The 22,598-nt window shown below is 44.0% G+C and overlaps 1 protein-coding gene across 19 annotated transcripts in view; it reads right to left on the reverse strand.

Annotated features, from left to right (window-relative positions):
• Positions 1-2,414: 2,414 nt before the first annotated feature.
• The window catches only part of MTCL1 (microtubule crosslinking factor 1), a 111,355-nt gene continuing 91,171 nt past the window's right edge, over positions 2,415-22,598 (reverse strand). For 8 of the 19 annotated variants that reach the window (XM_074576661.1, XM_074576653.1, XM_074576656.1 and 5 more), the window contains 5 exons: positions 20,179-20,433; positions 15,736-16,041; positions 13,331-13,362; positions 10,368-11,922; positions 2,415-3,683 (listed from right to left, as the gene is read on the reverse strand). In XM_074576661.1, coding sequence (XP_074432762.1) covers positions 3,474-3,683; positions 10,368-11,922; positions 13,331-13,362; positions 15,736-16,041; positions 20,179-20,433 — 2,358 coding nt within the window. In that variant the 3' untranslated portion in view covers positions 2,415-3,473. Of the gene's footprint in view, positions 3,684-6,754; positions 6,813-6,848; positions 11,923-13,330; positions 13,363-15,735; positions 16,042-20,178; positions 20,434-22,598 lie in introns of those variants that run through there. The other 11 variants (XM_074576664.1, XM_074576659.1, XM_074576668.1 and 8 more) reach the window with 2 other exon arrangements.

Raw genomic sequence — 22,598 nt, forward strand, 5'->3', positions numbered from 1 at the left:
AGGAATGCATGAAGGAAAGTGGGAGAAAGGGGTGGCTTTTCCCCCTCATGGTGCCCACATGGGCGCTGCAGTGTTGTGGCAGGAGGGACACCCCAACACCCTGGAGTGCTGCAGCCCATCCCCCCTGCTCCCCCAACAGCTCTCTGGACTGGGAGGGTTGCCACAGATCGCGGTCTTGCTCCCGATCCCCGCTGTGTTGCAGGACCAGGCGATGTCCCAAGGCCATCGTCTCAGACACCACAAACCCCTGGGTGGAATCCAGCTATCTATTTCAGCCCCATCAGGCGAAGCTGTGACAGATGTATTCACATCCCCTTACACTAATTTGTGTGGCAATCTGTGAGGCTTCGCCTGCCCTGATTATTCATGAGGCAATAATTCAGATACCCCACAGACACCGAGTGAGCTGCAGACCTTCTAAAAAGGCTTTTAATTTTATCTTGGAGGCTTCTAAAATAACCTTAGATGGACTACAGTCCCGTCATTTATTTTTTGATTTATTTAAGTAATTATGGAACATGCTGAAATTAATGGCGGTGGGGGAAATCCCACAACCCCACCAGCAGGAATACTGGAAGATAAAAGCAGTGGTGTTTCTAAAGAGCCAGTAGAAACATGTGATATTTCTCGATGTCGCTGTATTTGCTAATTAGACTAGAAAGGAGCTTATATTTAATTAACGTGATTCTTTTTAAGATCGTCCGCAGAATTTCTGCTTGTGAATTTCTGCTTGTGCTTAACCTTCTCCTTGCTGTTGCTTGCTGTCTCGCTTTTGTTTCAGAGACTCCTGCTGTTCCATAAGCACTTTAACCTGTCAAGCCACAGGCAGCTGCTTATCCTCACAGACCTTCCTATTTGAGGATGGCCAGCAGCTAAATCTGCAGGCTGGTGTCTTCTTGATTTGAAAGGCAAATACCATTTCCTGGTATCAAAGCCACAAATCAGTCACTTGGATTTTCTTCTGCATCATTAAAAAAAATAAATTACAGCTGTCACAGGAAACAGAATAGCATTTTTACTTGCTGGTGGTCAACATTGCTCATTCATTTGCAACTTTAACGTACTTCATCTAGGAGAAAGAGCTTTTAAGGAAGTAGCAAGCCCTCCCCCTCTCACTGCAAAGCTGCTCCTGGTAATTAAGATTCTGAAAACAAACAAGGATCTTTCTGTTGTGGCTTAAGTCTTCTTCAATAACCATCGCGACTCCTTTTTGACCTTCTAAACACTCCTTGCATGTGCTCCCCTTCCACTCCCAAACTTAAATCATTGCAACAATTTGGCGAAGCGTTGCAGCAAGAAGATTTTCAAGCAAGTAGGGTGGCCATTGTGGACAATCTTAAGCATTCAGACTTAGGGTGGGTCAACTTAACGCTCACAAAAAATGGTAGCAACGAGGCTTTGAGACAACTGGGAAGGCAATAGGCACCTAATACTGCTGCTCAGGACCGGCACTGGACGCCACTTGCTCTGGCTGTTACAATAGTACTTTTCAGTCACTGCCTATCTTGCTAAGTGGCGATTTTCATAATGATGACCCAGAGGTGGGCATTTTGACATCGAGTTAATAGCCATGGTCTTAACAGATGTGGGAGAAATCAGACCTCAACTGGCTGGTGTTTGGGAGCTGCCCCAACAGCTCGGGAGTTTGTTCTCATCCAGCAGCCGAATTAAACTTTCTAGAAAGCCGTCCGTGACGCAGCAGGACGGGATGCGAGGGGCTTATGGCTCAGCAGAGCTAACCAGGAAGGATTCTAGGGATCCCAGATGGTGCTCTTCAACAAACGAGCCTCGGAAAGCCTCGGCAAAGGAAATCGAACAGGAACGAGCCAGTTCAGCGACGGGATAACTAGTCAGAGCAGTTCTGGGGCTCCCAGAGAAAGCATGTGGCCAAACAGATGGTCCCAGGCAAAGTAGCTCGAGAGGCTTCCACCTCTTGGAAGCGTGCGGATTCTCGGCTGCATTTACTTCTCAGTGTTAGCCACCAGTTTTACAAAAGTCCTGGTTTTATTGGTCTTTGTGTGTAATGCAGATGAGAAATAAGCTTGGATTAACCCAGGACATGTCATATTTTTGATATTATGTTTAGCTGGCTGGTTTTCGCTCCCATGAACGACGGAAAGCAGCAAGCCAAACAGCCTAAGAGGACCTGAGAAGATGGGTGCCAGTATCTGCACGAGTGACTGTTTCGTGGAGTTCAGTGAGGGAATTTAGAAACCTTCCCATGGCCTCATCCAGTGCTCACAGGAGTCTGTGGAGCACAGCATAGTATTTGGCTTTGCCATGATTTATTTCATATAAAGAAGCATTCTTCTTCCCTTATGAATAAAGGAGGAGTTTGGGGGCTTTTTCCCACCCCCCCAGTTAACTGACCCTGGGAAGTACCATCAGAAAAAAAAATCACAAAGCACTCAAGCAGCTTGTAAATACTGAGCATTTTATTTCCACTTCACATGGTCTCCAACAGACCCTTAAACAAGACCAGTTACAATTTAGTATGCCCAGAGATCTCGGTGGTTTTCCCAAAACGAAGGAAGTTCTCGGTAAACACTGTACATAGCCAGTTGAACCGCTAACAATAATTTAAAAACTTTTTTTTTTGTATAGTCAATGCAAGAATACCAACAATAAAAGTACAGTACAGGTAAATTCACAACAATATTACAGTGAAACAGATTGACTCACATTTATGTGATGGCAGAAGTACAGTAGCAGTATGTACATGCACTAAAGTGCGAGGACCCAGAGGCATGCAAGTCAAGTATTGTAGGTGTATTTTACAGCTAACTCCATAAGACTTTCTGAGGCATTCTTTTTTTTTTTTTACACTTTTTCTTGTGTTTACCTGTATTCCCCTCCATCTCAATTAATACAAGTCTAGTGAACTAGCTTAATGGCTTTCCTCACTACTTAAAAGGTATCGCTTCAGACAGTTGAAGCATCTTTAAGAACCTTACTTTTAAAAACCGATAACACTGACATTAAAATAGAATAAAATTAACTTAAGACCCTAGTTTTACATGAAATAATAAAAAAAAACAACAACCCAAAAAACCCAAAACCAAAATCGAAAACAGAACAGTGCAAATATAACCAAAAGGCAGTCAGTATTTGGAGAGAGCGCGAGCACGTATTCAAATTCCCTTAAAACTTAATTTACATTTTATTTTAAATCTTACTTTATATCATTTTTACCCTTTTTTTTGTTTTTTGTTTTTTGTTTTTTGTTAATATACTGTATGTAGAAAAGATGGAGACAAAAATAGTTTTCTCAGCTATGAAAAAAATTAAGTTATTACAGGCACATTAACTGTTTCATTCTAGAAACACCTCAGTTTCCCAGGTCGGACATTCAGCAGCTGCGTCTGAGAACATTCTTTGACCTCTCCAAGCGGGACCTCTCTCCTTCGCGGCAGAGACAGCTGGCGGGCGACCTGGCGGAGGCGAGTCGCGGCCCTCCCTGTTCCCGCACAGAGTCAGGCCGGCTCGCTTCCCTGGCTGGGGGTCTCTGCCGGCGGCTCCTTGCTTCCGCTCTCCTCCGAGGAAGTCAGGTCTCCGGTGGACTGCGACTGTGAGGCAGTAGGGGAATGTGAAGCCCATCGCGACGGTGGGCGCCGGTTCGCTGGTCTCTCTGGCCGGGAGAAGCAGGGTTGGAGGGACGGGGCTAGTGCAGAACAAGGTAGTTCCTTGGCAGCCAAGAGAGCAAAACAGGGGTTAGTGACTTGCATTAGCGGCCGTCTGGGTGCGCAAAGAATTAATTAACAAAAAAATTGAAACTTAAAGCTAAGCATCTGTCATGTCGCAGGACAAAAGCAAGCAGCGGGCCTCTGGCTGTGTGTGGGCTCCAGGCATCTGCATGTATGCCCACGATTTATGGAACAGGTAAGGAGAGAATGAGAGAAAAAGGTTCGGCATGAGCTGGAGTAGCTGACAAACTTCCATTTGCTAATTCTCCTTGTGCTAGAAAGAGAAGAGCTGAAAAGTACATTTGCATGATAATTCAGGAAAATCCACTATTCATCACGTTCCTTTAAGTGCTGACCTGGCATAAAAGGGCCAGGTTTGGCATTTGCAAGTGGGGTGAAAATCAACCACCGACTCCTTTTGTCTGCTTCAGAGTTCAGGCTGACATGCAGGCAAGACTTCTTAGCAGCAGAATAATGACTACAGGAGTAGTTATGATCTCCAGCTGGATTAAAGATGAGGCTTACCTACAGATTTCATCCTCTGGAATGTCACTCCTTACTCTGCCAGCTGCTGAAGCCTGAATGACAGGATTCAGAGGCACTGTACCTTAAAGTCGACAATCACAGTATTGAAAAAAACCTGAAACTTTATTTCTTTACCAACTTTCCACTGCTCAGGCTTGGTAGCCTGCCTTTGTGATTAGAAACAATCTGCAGTTGTGATTTTTCACCCTGGCACTAGGTTGGTAATTGCTTTAGTATTTATGGACTTTGCTGATAGCCCAGCTAGGCTTCCTGCCTTGCTCTGAACGCTCATTACATCAAGATGAGTGATAGTGGGAGCAAGTCTTATATGCCAAAGCCAAATTTCTGAATTTCATTGCATACTTTGTAATTTAGAAAAGCAAATCAGAGGAGTTTGTCAACCTATAGAAATGTGTACACTGAGGAGCGGTCACTGGAGGGGACAGGAGAGTTCAATAAAAATCAGAAAAGTCAATCTCAAAATCAGAATGCAAACTGGTGATAAATGAAGAGAGAGACCAGAAGCGATACAATGCGAAGGAAAAGCTCTGGTGTGGTAAGGCACAGGGAAAGCAAGGCAGCAGTAGAACGATGCAGTAGGAAGCAAAGGAGAAGGAGAAAGGTGACTAGGGATGGTGAATACTGGAGTAGGTAACATGATGTGATTGGCAGTGAACAAACAAGGTGATATGCCATTGAACCTCTCCGTTGCAGTGGGAGGACCAAATGTGAATGTTACATGACAGAAAGATCAACTTCGAAGACACGGAGCTGAGGTATGGGAAATGGAGCTTGTGCAGGCGCGTGTTTTGGAGAGAGTGCATCGTCAGACTTGGGGAAGCCTCCCCAAAGGGCAAACCTCGGTGCCTTTGGGCAATATGCAGCCAACAGGGTGATCTACAGTTGCACATCACCGCTGGAGGCAGAGCTGTGCTCATCTGCCCTCGGCACTCGCAGAGAGCGAGGCCAGCGAGCCATCACAGAAGCTGGTCAGGGGGCTACGGAGCCTCCACCGCTGCCTCTCTGCATCCTCGCCCCCCGCCCCATCTCTGCGCCCTAAACTTCGCAACGGCCCTTGCTAAAACAACAGTAAAGGCTGAAATATAAATCGGTGCTAACCAGAAGATTGACTCCATGTCCTTACTTCACCTTATCCCATTCTGCCTGGGGCAACATATGGTCGGTGAAAGCTGCCGCTAGACTCAGATTTGTTAAGAGAAATCCGTATGCGCAGCAACACGCACGGCCAGCGCAACGCTGTGAATTGAGGCTACGAGATTTGCCGGTTTTGTCTTAGCCTCTTTCTAAACAGCGGCTTAAAAACGATATCTCTACAGCGCTGCTTGCTTCTGGCTGCTTTATCCTCGTTTCATAGCAGTAAATGAGAGTCAGCATGGTGATAGCAAAATTTATTTCCACTGCTGCCTCCCAGTTCAAAAACCTCTCTCCAGCATGCCCGCAGATGGGGGTCAGCTTTTACAGAACGGCAGGGTTAAGCTCGTCTTATCTGTGATGTACACATGCCCAGCACAAGGCAAGGCTGTGATGGCTATGGATGTTGCTCCAGGGCCAACAAGTGACTAACAGCCTAAGCTTAATTAGTGCTGGCTGCTGAGTCAGTCACCTCCCCCCCTGCAGCGTGGCTTCCTCGGCATGTGCTAAGGAAATCCACCCGTGACAAAGAAACTGCCCGGAATGGTTTGTGAAACCTCCTCCTCACTTAGCACAGGTAGCCGGCAGAGCTAGAAATGGCTAAAAGAAATATTGATATCCTGTGGGTAGTTTAGTTTGGTGGTTGCTTGGGGGTGTGGGTGGAGGGGCAGCACTTCTTAGCCCGCACATTGAAAATGGGAAAGATGATTTCAGCTTTAGTTTCTAGCTATTTCCTAAGCCTGGCTGTCACCAGTGTGGCTATGTCTATATTACTGAATAAATAAAAGAGTTTTCTGGCTCTGAGGCGGAGTGCGTGGTCACAGCTCATGTACGCACAGCTTCCTCCCTCCTTCCGCTGCAGCAAGTCCAGCCACTGGCCAAAAGTGGGCTGGGAACAGCTTAATGAGCAAAGGTGACCGTCAGCCACGGGCTGGTGCTGGAGCCCCCTCCCCAGCCCTCTCCTCCTGCTGCCATGGCCGGAGGGCAGGCACCCCGGGGCAGCCAAAAGCCCTGCGCAATGCTGTGTTTGTTAAAAAAAAAAAAAAGAAAAAAAAAAAAAGTTTGTTATAAATCTGAATCCCTCCCCAACCTTTTTGCGTAACGTTATGTCGGTCTTAAATTTTGCCATTTTTTTTAAAGTTTAACATAAAACCCCAACAGCACAAATTTTGACTGAAGTGCGACCTCTTCATAGCCCGTGCTGCTGCAGGAGACGGCAGATGGGCTCCTATCCTGAGCACTTCCTGACCGTCGCATACGAAGGACCCCACAGGGACGTCGGATGCGTGCCGATACCTCTGGAGCTGTGGGTCATTTATTTCCCTTCGTTAACCCACACGTTCAAAAATGACCGCTTTCGGAAAAGCTCTGGAAACAAGGTAGAAAGGACTTACAGCAGTGAGGCAGGCAGGGTTAGAGTCCCCAGGGGGCAGTTAATAAGACAGTTTGGTTCTGGACAGAACAGACAGAAAAGAAAAAGAAAGCAAGTAGGTTGGAAATAACTGGTTTAATCAATTATTTTTTTTAAAGTGAAGATTTCATGCCAGCAAGGAAGAAGTCTCCAGATGTTACTACCCATTCAGATCATGTTACCGCTGTTATCACAGGGAAACTAATAATCAAAAATAAAAGATAAGCCACTAGCAGAAAAAGATTTAGAAAGGAAGGAAGCAAACAAACCAACCTTTTACAATCCTAGCACAGTCTCAGAAGTGGACATAGCATTAAACAAACCAAACATTTCTACTCATCAGAGAAAGACATCTGTTATCCTTTGTCAACCTTGATTAGGGCTAGGGAAACACCACATTAATGTAAAAGAGAAATAAAGCTGTATTTTTTTTCCCTTTGCTTGATTTCAAGAGAGAATTTCTGCTTAGGAAATCTTTAACAAACAAAAAAGCGACTGATATTTTGTGTTGCTCGTGCTTATGTTGCTCAGGTATATCTCACCCTTCTCCCTTGTTCCTATCTAACAGCAACGCTGGATGGGAGACTCAAACTGAAGCAAAAGCCCTTTAGTTCTGACACCACCTTCCCTTCTTTTTAACCTTCCCCCTCCTGTGCTGAACGGTTCAGCAGCAAGTGTGCGGCAATTGCTCTGCCCCGGTGAGCAGAGGACGCAGCAGCTGCCCTCTCCTCCATGGATGGGTCCATGCGGATGGTGCTTTTATAGTGCCTTCTCCAGAAATGGGTCTGACCCCCAGTCCAGGACTGTTGTGTAACCTCTATGATTTACACCCTTGCTAGTTATAGAAGAAAAATGTTCATACAGCTCTTACATTGTTAGTTAGGTAATGCTAATCTGCATTCTTAATAGTAATATTTATAAATCCCATGATATGCAAGTAAGATAGTGGTTTAGTGAATTGGCAGGATAAGACACTAGCAGGCTGCACTGGGTGGATATGAATTTGCTTGTAAGCAGCTCTGGGCAAGTTAGAAAATACAAAGTTATTGCTATTCTGTATGCACATATGTACTCACATGCACACATACATATGTACATAAATATATAAATATATGTATGAACTAGATTTCATATTTGCAGCAGGAATATAAAAGGAAATTACGTAACTAAACCACTCAGAAGCTCAAATTGAAGAAAAGCCACCAACAGCTGCTCCACACAAGTCTAAAAGTCATTAATATACCACGCCACGACTGCAGAAACAAGAAGGCGTTCAGTGGCAAGAAGGTCACTTGTCTTGGCCAGAAGCCAACAGGTGAGGGTGAAGCAGAGGAGGGATCTACGGGAGGGTGGCAGGGGCAGCGCTGGTGGGAGGCTGCCCCAAGCACAGCCGGCCTCCTCCAAGATCATCATTTGCTGCTGCGTCTGGCTTTGCACAAGGTGTGCTAAGTGGAATTTGTATGAAGTGTAATTTGTGTGGTCAGTGTAATCCATAAATAACCCAAGGCATCTGCAGACTCTAAACTTATTAGTGGTTTTGTTTTCAGCAGCAAACCCATGCTCCCTTAAGTACATCTTGTAGAGCATCATCTCACCTAGGAGAAGCTAAGCTCATCGTGTGAACACCCACCACCATCCTTTTCAATGCGCATTCCTGGGAAATGACAGGACCACCCAAAGATCGTAACCTGTGCGTCTAGACAACAGTAATAACAACCGAGTACGAGTTGCAAGGAAAAACAAGTCTTAGCTCTGAGGCTTAGTACTCAAAAAATTAGGCAAAAGATACTGAGTATTCACAAAGAGGGGCAACTTTCTGCCAGGTTGATGGTCAGTGAGTTTTCGCTACGCAGCATTGACCCAAATCTCTCTGTGCATCAAACTCAGGTACTGACGCTAGTTGTATTTTGCCACCAGCAGTTTGTGATGATGTGGGATGATATCTGTTTACTTAAACTTGAAATCTGCTGAGACATTGAAAAGATGCAGGAGGAAATCAAGAGTTTCCAAGGGAGGCCTTGAAGGCAAAGCTGAGTTGAACATATCAGACTGCAACACACTTTCTGATAAGGACCGGTTGTACCTTCCCAGTATTTCAAACTAAGGACAAAATACAGAGATAGCTGGAAAGGGTCAAATAAATGAGTCTGCTTTCCACTTTTATTCACTATGAGGTTTGTGCACAAAGCCCACTTTCATTCACTGTTATTTATAATGTGCATGTGGTTTCTTTTTTATACATACAGACTTCCCTATTTATATCTGTTTAAACTGCATATAGGGAATATATCCTCAGCTTTGGATCCTCTGTTAGGCAAAAAAAATCATGTCCTCTGAGCAATACCTACAAAAGAAGAACCGATTGTCCATGGAGAACCACCTGCTAGTGCAAGGCAAACTGCAGACCAAAAGTCTCGGCTCTCGGGTACACACAAATCCTTCAAGCAAAACATTGGCTTAAAAAATGGGGTTTCAACCTTCACTTGAGGCTATTTGAGGCAGGAGCGGTAGGAATCAGCCCAGCGAGGCCGAGGTGGGATGTCTGGGGTATGTAGGGGTCAAGCAAGAGCAGCTGCCCTGTGGCCGGGGCCCACCAAAACATCAGGATGCTAAAGGGGCAGAGAGGATGAGGGGCTGCTGCCCTGGGGAGTATCACCAACCAGCATCGCACATGCCATTTCAGTGCTGTACCAGAAAGATGACATCTGCTGGGCATAATTCAGCTTCTCCATGCCTCCTCTGGCAACACTCTCATGTGCGCGAAGGTTCACCAGAACCAGGAGGCTTGGACACTGATAACTGAAAAGCTTTTATCCATCATTACAGCCTCTTTTTTGTTGATTGCTGTAGCACATCACTGTATCTGAGAATCTGGCCCCAACTTGGGCACTACCTGCTGAGACAGATGATGACTGTTACACTGTTAACACCAAAATATCAGTTAAGAGTTCTTAAACACTATGTATGTATGTGCTTAGACTAGTTGATTTGTCCTTTTTCTTTTTCCTTTCTCTTTTTTTTTGTGAGGCCACAACGGTCAGTACCAAATGTCACGCCATTTAATCACGTTCACAGACTCAAGCCAAACTTAATCAGATACATCCAGAAAAGGTATGCTGAAGGCCCTGAAGTTTTGATTCAGGGTATTGTAGAGGCTATTTTTCACACAAACTTGCTAACACCCATTCTTGCATAGGAGAAAGAGTCTACCTTTCCACTCAGCATAAAAGAAATTTACTCGAACCTAGAGTCCCTAGACCATCTGTAACACCTTGTGTGTTTTGTGACAGAAACCCCTTATCCCAGCCATTCAGGGGAGAACCATTTTTATCCTGTAAAGGCATCTTTATCCTGTAAAGGATAAAGCTCTTCTGATGCTTTCAAGCCCGATAAGCTGTCAGGATAGAAACTCAATTCTTTAATGAGTTCTTCAGTGACTAATCCAATAGTTTCATGAGTGGGACTCGCTGGTGGTACCGTGACAGGACTAGGATATTCACTGTAAATACTCACTAGGACTGCAAGAGATCTCATAACGCATTTGTTCAAAGAAGAGTGCATTTAGCTATAGGAGGAAAAACAAACAAACTCATTACCTCTATGGACCCTGGATCTACTTTGACAATTTCTCCTGTGCTGTTGTCATTGCTAAGATTTGGTGGGCTGTGTGAAGGTAGCCTTCTCTCTTCTTTTAAGGCATGCTCCAAAAGTTTCTTATTCAAGATCCTGGCAGCATTTTCTGTAAGTGTGTACCCTGGAGGAGCAGATAAGTCCTGCCTGATACTTGTCACCTCAGTCCCTTCTTCCTTTTGCGTCTCTGTCCCCAACCGGAGCGGACTGGGTGATCTGCCACGGGCATTTGTACACGGCTCCTGCACTGGACCCAGTTCTGGTCTGGGTTCTGCTGACCTGGACCGGCTGCTAGACCTGGGGCATTTTTGGAAGGTCTCATGAAAGATGGGACTATGGTCAATAATGTTGAACAAACTGGAGAGGCCATCGTTGATGGTAGTGTGGACGGGACTCTCCCTTGTAGTAGTTGATCTAGCCCAAGCGGACTCACTGAATCCTTTCTGAGGTGTGCCAGGCAAAGTCCGGTTATTTGGCTGGTCTGATTTGGGAAGGATTTTTCTTTGCAACTTTGGAGAGCCATATTTGGGGGAGCAGCATGTGCGTTCAAACTTAGCCTGGACCTTTTCAATGACAGGGGTCACTTGCCTGCTTCTTAGGCTTCTGGATGGTGAAGAGACAGGCGTGGACCCCCCCTTTGGTGTCAGACACTTGTGTGGACTGCTGGTGATATTGCGCAGGGTTTCCGTCTGCAAGCCAACACTGATCGTCTGGGTGGTCTGCGTCCCTGTCGTTCTCATACCGTTGGTTTGACATGCGGTGTCCTTAAACTGAGGCTCTGTTGAATTAGAGCGTATTGCGTTTCGGACAGAGAAAGCAACCTCCTTCATATCATCACTCATGTTTTTGGACATCTCCAAGCTGTGCAAGGGTGAGGCAAAGCCCACAGTAGTGCAAATAGGACGTTCAATGGGATGAAGACCACTCTCCAGAAAATCCTTATGATGTTTGGCCAGGTCACAAGACCATCTTCCAAACATATCTGAGGAAGCACCTTTTGTCTCAGCAACATTCCCCATAGCTTTGGTCACAGAAAACAGGAAGTCCGGCTCAACCTGGTTTTTCCCTTCGCTGCCAGCTATCACTGAGTTATCAAACCTACGGACAACCGGTGGGCTGTGAAATACCCGAACTCCCATTTTTTCGGTTACACCGTGACTCCTCGTTGGCTGCTTCTGGCAGTGCTCTGGGCTGGTCATGGTGTTAGTTGTCATAGTGACACTGGTGGTGAGGTACCATGATGATGCCTGGAAGGGATCTGAAGGAGGATCATTCCCAGCCTTCCCAATTTCTGTCCTTTCTGCCCAGCCTTCTGCAGGCTTCTCGGTGGCCCCACCATGGTTCCTAGTGTTACTGTAATCCCAATTTTTGTTGAACTCCTCGATGTATTTTAGATCATCAGGAGACAGGGGAGGGGTTATGTCATCTTTGCTGCTGGATGAAGGCAAGTTTTTTTCTGGTAGAAATGGAGATATATCCATCAGGCGCTGAAATTCTGACATGGAAGAAACGGACATCGCCCTGGAGAGGGGAGCACAAAAGAGTCACTCATAGGCTTGGAAAGTCTCACAGAGCGACTTATTTTCAGCAGCAAACTAACTCAGGAAACCCAACTTTCACTATCTGATTATATATAAAACCTCTTTAGCCCTTTCTTTCATTGAAGTTCCCTTCTATTATCTTTAAAATAGTGCAACTATTTGCGCTAAATAGTGAAGGGCAAGCATTCCTTATCAATGGCTCTTAATTTACTTCTTTCTCATGGATTACTGCTTGGCAAATGTCTGAAATATGGAGCAGCAGGATGCATTTCAGAAATATGCCATTCACGGAAAATGAGTGTTTGCAACAATACGGCGCACACTTTTCAAAGCAATTGTGGAGTATTTCTGACTTGCTGGGAAGTCAGCAAGTCCACCCCTGCTCCTGAGATTGCCCAGGCTGCGCAGTTGGTGTGTAGCGATGTGGGACATCCAGCCTAGATGCTGTTACATTGAACTGGCTTGGCAAGTTGAGCTCGTGATAAAATTCAACCAAAGGGAATCACTATGTGGTAATGCTGGATTCCTGGCTTTCCTGCATTTCGACAGTTTGTACAAATCACAAGCATTCAGCCGCATTGTCCTACTGCTTCATTTTAAGAAAAAATCAAACAAAAAAAGAAGCTTTCTGAATGGGACTACTTAAAAATGCAAATGAGTATAGTTATCAGAGTCGGCTCAATGAGGTAACTCAAGCTGGGTGAGGATTCAGCAAGCTGTGTGTTTTATAGATCAGTGATCTGGAGGATACAATAAAATCACACTGTCAGTTTTTAATCAAGAGCACCAGCTGCAGTTAGGGTGCATCTATGTTAGGGAATTAGGCGAGATTAGGAGTGTGGTTTTGAAGTGGATCTCCTATTCAGATGCTCTGGTTTGCATCGGTGGCAATCTCAGAGAGCACGGTCTGGGTTCCTTTGGGATGAAAATGACCCGGAAGACGCTCTCCAGAAGCACAACTAATGCACTCTAGGGTTAGGTGGGTATTCAGCCCATGGGATCAGACCAGAACTAGTCCAAAGCAAAATAATATTCCTGACATGCAGGGGCGTGCCAGGTCCTCAGCACCAACTGTTTTCCTCTATATATTGATGCCTACAGGCCTGCAGTACTTGCTAAGGCAGGCGTAGCCTTCAGTGTAAGCTGCAGCTTCATGCACTTTCAAACAGTTTGATCTTTGTGCACCACAGCTGAATGTGGCCCAAGTTAATCAGAGTAGAGAAGAAGCATATTGAGACAAATTAATCCCTGGGTAAATCCATTAATCTGGCTCGCAGGCTTCTTAGGAGATGGCATGGCCGTGCCCTGGGTCTGTGGTTTGGGTGCCAGAGAGCTATAGGCTCTGGCAGCTGAATATTTGCCGGGTTTTCCCTGTAAGTTTTACTCACCTTTGAAGATTTCCTTTGTGTGTTTCTTCCTCCTTAAGAAAAACAGAAACAATGAGGGTAAGTTATTTCTGAACCTGTTGGTGGCATTAGCTTGTGAGTATTTTGTCAGGCACTTCCCGTTAGTTGCACCAGGTATGTTTGTCTCTAAAAAGTGGCTGATTTTCCCTCTGAGAAGAATCTTAAATTGCCAGTGGGAATATTCTTCCCTTGGTACACAGGCACCACGATGGGCAATCCCATCAGGACAACAGACTGCAGAGGGAAAGCCCGTATGCCAAATCTACACCAGCCTTGAACTTTTTTAGTCCCTCGCAATCATAAATGGAAGTAAGCTGCAAATGGCTTTTTTTCCACGTGTACAATATATTGGTTCAGACCATATATTTGTGAGTGAATTGGTTCTGTGGAGGTAATCTACTTTATGCCAGCGACCTAGCTGTGCGGAAATAAGACATAAACTGGGGTCCTTTGACATAAGATTTCATTATATGTTCTCTAGGAACCAACAAATGGCACCAGTTGAAACTCATTAAGCTAGCTATATTAAATGTGTGGGAAGACTATTACTTGTTTCATAGGGGGAATACCTACAGCTTGCTAACGGTATTAAGATGTTTTTATGGCAATTATTTCCCTGTGACAATTCCTATAATGAGTTGGGTTTTTTAATAGATACTTCTGAAGCAATTGCTCTACAGTTATTATTTTAACTGTTTGCTTATATTTCTAATAAACTATAGGGAATACAAAATATGGTCAGGAAAAAAAATAGTATTAGTACCTATTACTTTTATTCGACCTCATGAAATCAAGAATATTACCAACACAGAAGTGCATTTCAAATTGCGGCTATTCAAAAAGAGGACCGCTTAACTCAGCAAAGACCTTTCTAGTATTTATCTAGAGTCAGGAGGAAAAATAGGAGTAAACCGATTGTCCTTGCATTCACTCTGGTGTAAGTCTAGAATAATGTTGGTGGCTTCAGTGGAGTTACTGCAGAGTAAATCTGATCTATCCACACTGCCAGCTGTACATTTATGGCACTGAGGGAGGAAAATCTAACTGGAACACACAGGTACCTACAGCTACTTAAAATGTAAGGGAGGTCATATTTCTTGCCTCTCTCAATCTTTTTTTCTCTTCTTCCTCTCAAAGAACTTGATTTCCAATCCATTAGCTGAGTAACAATGTTATACATCCCAAAGAAATGCTTGGGTCAAATTCTCACAGGTGCACGCGTTCAAGCCAAGGCACACCAGTGAACCTGGTCCTGCAGGGAGCTTGAGATCTCACCTGTTGACAAACTCTTTTCCATAGTGGTCAAATATTTTCAAGCTGGAGTACAAAGACACGGCTTTGACTGGGAAGCTTCTGCTTCCCTATATGCTATAAAATGTACACCCAACTGGTATTTACAGGCTCAGAGCACAAGCCGAATGTCTAACCCATGTGCACAAATCTGAATTTTCATGCAAGAAGAAAGTACTCAAAACTTGCATGAAGCAACGCGCTGCCTGCTTGATAATTTTAACTTCCAGCAGTCTCTGCGTGTTTCTTGTTCCATAACAGCTGCTTACATTCAAGGAACAATAGAAAATAAAGGAGATATTAGCATTTTGAAGTTGTAGTATGTTTTTAATTTCACAGGGACCATTAAAATATATAGTCGTGGTTGGTGTGAACATTCTCCGTGCTACTAATATCATATGCCAGTTCACAGGCTACTTTGTACCAGCATATGGGAACAGGGACCCTGGGTTTCATTCAGCAACAATACAAACAAAACTGTGAAGACCTGGAACTGGTGAAAGTAAGCCGGCGGTGGTGCAGATTTTAGCAGGACTACATTCACTATGGCCCAATGGCATCTCTTAGCACTGTGTTTTACATCTTTATAACTTTATGGTGTGACCCCAGGGTAGGTACTTTGCTGATGAAAAATAACTTTATTTTTTTAACATCTCATCTTACCTACTCATGCTAATCTGTTTAGAAGGCAACCATAATGGAACAACCAGAAGTGCCTCTCTACAGCACTTACTGCTTCACTAACACAATATAGCCCATATTTCTTCATATATATGTATCTACCTATGACTGGAAGAGATTTAAGACCTTCTAAATCAATATGTTGTGTCAAATACAGTTATCATACATAATACGAATGGCTGCAAGATGAGGTAATCTTTGGGACCTTTAGGCTGGCTCTCAGTCTCTCAGGTGACTGACACTGGTCTAATGCGCTTGTAACAAGGAACAAAATCTTCTCCATACCAAATTCACTACTGGATAACTGTAAGCAGTGCCTGTGACACAATATCTCACTTCCTACAGCAGGGATGCTGTTCCAGTTCTGACAGAAGAGGCAACATGCCAGCTTCATGAAAGGTAAGAAGAGCACCTACTTCCGTTAATCCGGTCAAGAATTTCTCCCGCTCCAGCTGCCGAGACCGGTGCTCATCAGACTCATCGGGGGAATCAAGAGACAACGACTCCAGGAAGAGGTTTTCCGTGGCGCTGCACCGATCGCTCTCCTTCAGCTTAGACAGTGACCGATCGTCAAACTGAATGGCGTCTGAATCAGAATAGGATCTTGACCCCATTGTACGAGGCACGTGAAGGTTCCCCTGGGTCGTAAATGGACGAAGGTTACTCTCCTTCTGGTCACACAGAAAACCACCTCCTCTTCGCGGGCTCACTTCTTTCTGAAGCTGGAGACAAAGCAAATTAAAAGGAACCACAATTACTTATGCAGTGTATCGCATTCTGCAGAACTCATCCTTCCCCAGGGGCGAGGCACCCGTGCCCTGGAGAGGCACCACCAGATCACCACCTGGCTCCAGGGATGTCGGCTTTGCTGTACTGGTCCTTCCTCAAAGGCAGATGCCCCTAGGACTTTGATGCTATCATGGGATTTTGAGTGATTAAATGTTTATATATATATAGTTTTGCCTGTTTTCGTATTTATGTATACACATATACACACTGTGTGTATATGTACACAAAATAATGCATCTGTCTGTAATCTGATTTTTAAGGAAACAAATCAACACTGACTGTTACTTAAAAGCAATCTTGATATGAGATCCTAAAGCAATACAAGCAGAAGCTCAAAGAAGGGTGAGCGACTTACAGTCTCATCAAAACAAATACATTTTTCTTCTGGTCAGCAATACAAAGGTTGCACTTTCATGTACATCACTTGTTTCCAGAGGTGGAAAATTCCACTTAACAAAAGACAAAAGCTTTGTTTTATAGATGGTCTAGCCCTAGTACATGGCTGGAGAATTGACTGTACAGAACAGCGTTGTCAAAGGGATGAATTAGGCATGCAAAGCATGTTTGAAGGAAATGCATATTTATAGAAGGGCCATCAGCTCTATTAATTCTACGCTTTGCAAAAGCTGGGTGAAAAGAGGGAGAACCACTGGTGAAACGGCCAATCTTAAAATTAGGTTATGATGTGATCAACTTCTCCTTTACTTGCAAATACACAACAGGAGACATGAAGTAAGTGATACTTTCAAACATGATGAATGACACCAGGAATCTGATAAGTAACTCTGATGTTTCGCTAGAGCACTGCGCTAAGATTAATAACAATAACATGCAAATACAAGTCATTCCCTAGGTCGCTGGAGACTAAGGACCTACAAAACATATTATTTTAGTCTTGTTGCACGTGTTTGGAAAAATAAATAGAAATTGTATTGCCTAATGTATATCAAAACATTTTAGGTCTCAAATGATTAAATTTGCACTTGGGCTGAAATCAGTGCGATTTTTGCTTGATGCAGGTCTACAAAAACGGGAATGCATCTTCAGCATTTTGCTCATGATACACAAAATCTGAAACAGTTTTATTAAAAGAACCTAATTCAAGGTATCCTATAAAGTAAGGGGCTGGAAGGTATATCTCAGGAGATCCTGGAGTCCATTCCCCAGCATATGGGCAAGACCCAAACCAAGGAGAAATGTTAATCACATGTTTTTTGTATACGTAGTTCAAATTGCAAGCCCTTCCAGATTTTCAGAGATCATATAAGGATAATGATCTGGGATCCTTTATGAGGAAACAGTACAGATAACGTCTCACTCTCGGAATCTCAGACAGCTGACAGGGAAATTAAAGTGAGAAATACTGGCCTAACTTTTCAAGAGTGACTAATGATTTTGAGTCCCTGTGTGTTCATACCTTTAAACACATAACTTTTCATACGGGTGATTTTGTGGGTTTAAATATTCACCAGTGCGCTCTGTGCACAATTAGCTTTAGGAGCACAGTGCAGCGAGATTTCTCTAAGAGAAAACAGTGACAGTGTACTTAAAAAGAAAAAAAACCCACAACTTTGAGCTCTGAAAAAAGTAGGTCATCATGTTTTTTATACGCGAGCAGTATTCCCATAACCATCCAGAGTAAAGTATTTTATGTATTTTATGCATTGGTGTGAGCTTCCGCCTTATCATACATGTATTATTCAGGAGCTGTGTGAAAGCAGACAAGGCATAAAGCATTAGTATGAAATTTGGCACACATGCTTCTGCTATCTCGTAGTCTCTGTTTTCCAAACATACACACTGGTGTAGTCTCCTCATCCTCTATGTATTGCCTTACATGGAATACACACAGAAAAACCCTGGGGAGAAGGACTTCAGAGATATACTAATTGTTTCCATATAAAGTCGGGCATGACTGCAATCTGAGAGGATATTCAACTAAAAGCCTGCAAATATTTGGAAGCTTCCTGTCACATAGGGAAATGTTTGATTATAAGCAAAGATGGAGTTATGAAGTTTTGCGGGCAGGTAGCCAAGATTTCAAATGCTATTTCTGATCATCTAATCCTCTGAAATTAGCTTGATATGATATTTTTTTATTTCCCCTATCTATTGCTAATTCTGTGTACAATTCTGTTGTACAGTAAATATACAGTTGAAGCCTAGCGGTTTCAGAATAGTAACAAAAGAAATCAGCTCCAGGACTAGTTAAGAGCTATTTTGTAGGCTATCCCAAGATGACACTGAGAGGTTATGTCAGGTTTAAAGAGAATTAAAAGCTAGGTAACATTAATAGGGATTTTTCTGTTGCTTCCTTCAATGTGCCCCATTCCTAGGGAATAGAAAAAGCAGTCTTTGACCTGGTTAAGTCCCTCAAGCTATTGAGGATACAGTGAAGAGATAATATTAAAAAATACAGTTCATAGGGACGGCAGCATAACCATCCAAGGAGGTACCAGGGACTCTCTGAAGAAAAGTTTGTGTCCACAGCCTTAGTATACTGGACATTTTTCTGGGGGTTATTTAATTCCCATTGTGCATGAAGAATCCACAGGATGCAGTTCGGCCACTGAAACTCAACAGTTAGAAACCAGCCCACTCAAGCCATGGAGAACTTGGCACCTTCTGCCACTGAACCCTGGAAACCAGGTAATTTGGATGAAGAGCTCTGCTACAAGCCTTCCTTGCTCGTAGGCGTTGGTTGTTTTATCTTAGGAGACATACTATTGGGCTGCATTAGAATGGCTAGCTCAACAAGCTGCATGAAGTATATACAAAAATCCCCAGAGAAATGGGAAATTAAGAAATCCAGAATATCATTTATTGATATTTTTAAATTTAGAAGCTCAAGAATCACCTTTCTTGGTCTGTAAATCCTTCATATTGATCACTGCCCAATCAGACCTACATGTTTAGCAGGGATTTTGGAAATATCCATAGCATACAGGATTTTGCTAAGTGCTTCTCGGGGCGTTTAACAGCCATAGCTTAAGCTGAGGTTTAGTCTTGCACTCGTAATATTTACAGCTTGGTGTCCTTTCTATAGCTTCTTGTTGCAACCCAGGCATGGGAACATGAGACACAGATAACGAATCCTTTTCAAAAGGGTCATGAAGTTATACTGGGCTTTCATCCACTTAACCTGTGAAGCTACTTTGTGCTTCATTCAAGCGTAGTGCTCCCTAGAGAGCACGCACAAACCTGGTGCTGATCCACTTCTGATGTCCTAAGGACAGAAAGTATTCAGTTAACTGAGGACCCACAATTTGAGTTGTTTTTCTTACTTTTCCTGGAATGCATGACTCAGAGCTGAACAATGTTCAGTCAAAATGGTGTATTAACTCTCCCTCATTAAACTTTTCATTCTTTGTGTGGCTTCCAGGCAGATAATAAATTCATTAGGTAAAATTTGTCTCTAATACTAAGCGGCTAGGCATGAAAAACAAGGGGGCAGGTATGCAGTTATCAGATTTGCAAATGATAGCAGAGGTGTGCACAAAATTCACGTGACCAAGGTCAGAAGTGTCTTCGGAATATTTAGTATTGATAGCGGTTTATCTGTTATCAGTCAGGACTCCTCATGTTAACCCCCGGTATCCTTTCCTAGAGAAAAAGAATTCAGTTGAGACTGAACAGTCGCAACAGCTGCATCTTTGGTGGCTAATTTGCAGATGAACAAACTGTTTTGGCAGGAAGCTGTATACCAAACCTTGAATAACCCTGCATGTGGGATTGAGTGTCTTAGCACGAAGAGATGCACAAAAGCTTTCAAACAGAATGAATCGATGTGACCGTGCCTGTCCAGGGTAATTGAAATGAGGCAGGAAATGGCCTTTAACCTGGCGTTGATTTCTCATAACTGGTCTTTTATAGGGATTATGAGCATTTCCTTTTACTCCCTTGTGTATGTAAATTGTTTTGTAGCATGAGAAACACTGATGTAGCCAAGGAACCAAAATTGTTCCTGTGCTGCTGCTTAATACAGTCTCTTGACCTTGGCCTGAGGGTAGTAATGGTGCAATGCCTCATGCTTGCAGCCAGCAATTGCTCATCCCAAGATGACTCCTTACCTGCTCTATCCGCCTGAGCAGCTCCTTCTTTTGACGCTCCCATTCTCGCCGGTCTCTATCAAGCCTGTCCAGGAGCTCCACCTTTTCCCGGTTCCAGTTCTTCTCGCTGTGCTGGATTTGCCAGCGGAGGTCCATCACCACACCATGACTCTCAGCCAGAAGCTTCTTGTGCTCCTCTCTTTCCCTTTTAAAAGCTCCCTTTGCATCAGACGTGAGGCCTGTTTCTCCTGAGGTGTTCTCACTCTTCCCTTCCAGCTGGCATTAAAGTAAAACGTTACTAGGACTTTAAACTTTCTGTGGTAAAAGCCTATGTCTGACAATGAATTTGAGTTAAAGACCTAAGTCCACAAAGGTAATCTCAAAGTTATGGCAATTCTTAGATCTTAGGATTTCAATACATGATCAAATATGTTCAACTTGAAAAAAGTTTTAAAATCAAGACAGTGAAAACCATAGTGAATAATTTCTCAAGCTTTACCAGCTCATGCTATTAAGGCATTAGTTACGATCCTTCTGATGGGAGTGCGGGTACCAGCAATGAAGGAAACATGGAGATAAACCTCATTATCGTCTCTGAGACAATCACCAGGACAATGCCCTCAGCCTTCGCTCTGCTTTTGTGCTCTCCCTCAGTGCACCCGAAACCTAATGAGAGATCTTCTGACTTTCCCCAGAGCAACCCTCAGCAATGGTCTTATTGTACAGCTCCTCACACCTTCCAACAAAAGAGGGTGTTAGCAGCAGGAAGAGATGTACCAACATCATCCCCCCATCTCTACATGTTCTGGTGTCTGAACTGATTTCTAGGGCAGTTAGCTGATGCCTTCTGCCCTCCCTTCTCCTTCACTTCATGCTCAGGGGTCAGCTCGATCAGAGCAGAAGAGCTGGCCCAAGGTAATAGGTTCATAGGAAAATGCAGGCTTGATGGGGTGTCAGGAGGTCTCTAGCACATCCCCCTGCTTGCAGCAGGGTTGGCTCTGAGATCACATAGGGTTGTGCAGGACTTTGTTCAGCTGGATCCTGACACAATTCCAAGGGCAGGGATTGCACAACCTCTCTGGCCAACCTGGGCCACTGCTGGACTGTTGTCAGGGTGAAAAAAGTGCTCAATGGTTTGTGTAAATTCAAGCAAGTGAAGAATTCATCCCCAAAGCCTGACCCTTTGTTGACAACTCAATAGATGTGTGAGTGACACAGAATGGGATACATCTCTGTCCCCTGGCTCTGCAGGTGAACTGGAGTGAAAAGCAGCGAAAAGTCATTTCCACCTCTGAAGTTAAAGTTGTCCTCTAAAAGGAGAGGCAGCCGGTCTGCTGGGAAACACGCTCCTTTAGCAAGAGAGAAGGACAACACCTTCACCTTGCCCTACGTGGAAAATAAGCCCAAACTTTCTGAGCAAACAGAAGTTCAGTCTGGATTCAGGAGTGAAACTTACTAGTCTCTGGAACAGCCTCCCCAAATAAATGGCCGAGAGGTCACTGCTTGAGTCATTTAAAATTGTACTGAGCTGCAGAGAACATCCTGTTACAGCCACTTGCACTGACAGGGAAATCTTAACACACCTGTGTCCTCTACCACTAATTTCCAGAGTCCAATTGTTTTCAAATGACCAACCAACCAAAAAATCAATTATGAAAAAGTAGCATCCTATTTTAACGAAGTTGACACGACACTATTTTTCCCGCACTTACCCTGTTTGTGCAGTGTGAATTTGTGGAACCTGCAGCGATGTGTGAGAGGCTGTCCTGCACACAACTGCATGGCTTGGTGGCGGACGAGAGGTGCCCTGGGGCAGAAATGCAGAACATCCCCGGAGAGACACCTCTGTGCTGCAGATCCATGATGGGAGACACCATCCTGGGCAGCGTGGCTCCTCAAGAAGCCAAAAAGCTTTGCTGCCTTCCTACTCACTACCCCAGCATGTTCTGCCCACGTTAGTTCAGCAATATGTAAAAATATCACTGCTAGTTTCCAAACTCACCGCTAACTTCAGGTAATGGCCTCTTGCCCCTTGCTACATCTTTCCTCTGTCCATCCACAAGTCCCCAGCTCCATTTCATGGTGCTGCAGGAGTCAAAGTTAGTGGTGCAGCCAGGGTCAGCAATGTTGGCACATGTTCTTTTAGGTATATTTGCTTTAATTTTACTATTCTGTGCCCCCTAGCTCAGGTCAGTTTTACAAGTTCCTGCTGGGTTTACTAAGTAGCTGTGTCACTAAATAATCATGAATTTCAGGAGTGTCACTGCAGAGGTCAGGTCAGTCAAAATAATAAGGGACTAATGAAGTAAACTCTGTACTCCTTACACCTAAGCCTGACAGAGGGCTATTTAGGACTTGTTCTTTGTGATATATATGTCATCTTTCAAGGACCTTAGATGGCAAGACAGGCAGTGGTGCCTGTGAAGGGCAGGAAAGATGAG

This window comes from Larus michahellis, chromosome 2 (assembly GCF_964199755.1).
Source record: "Larus michahellis chromosome 2, bLarMic1.1, whole genome shotgun sequence".
Lineage (NCBI taxonomy): Eukaryota > Metazoa > Chordata > Aves > Charadriiformes > Laridae > Larus > Larus michahellis.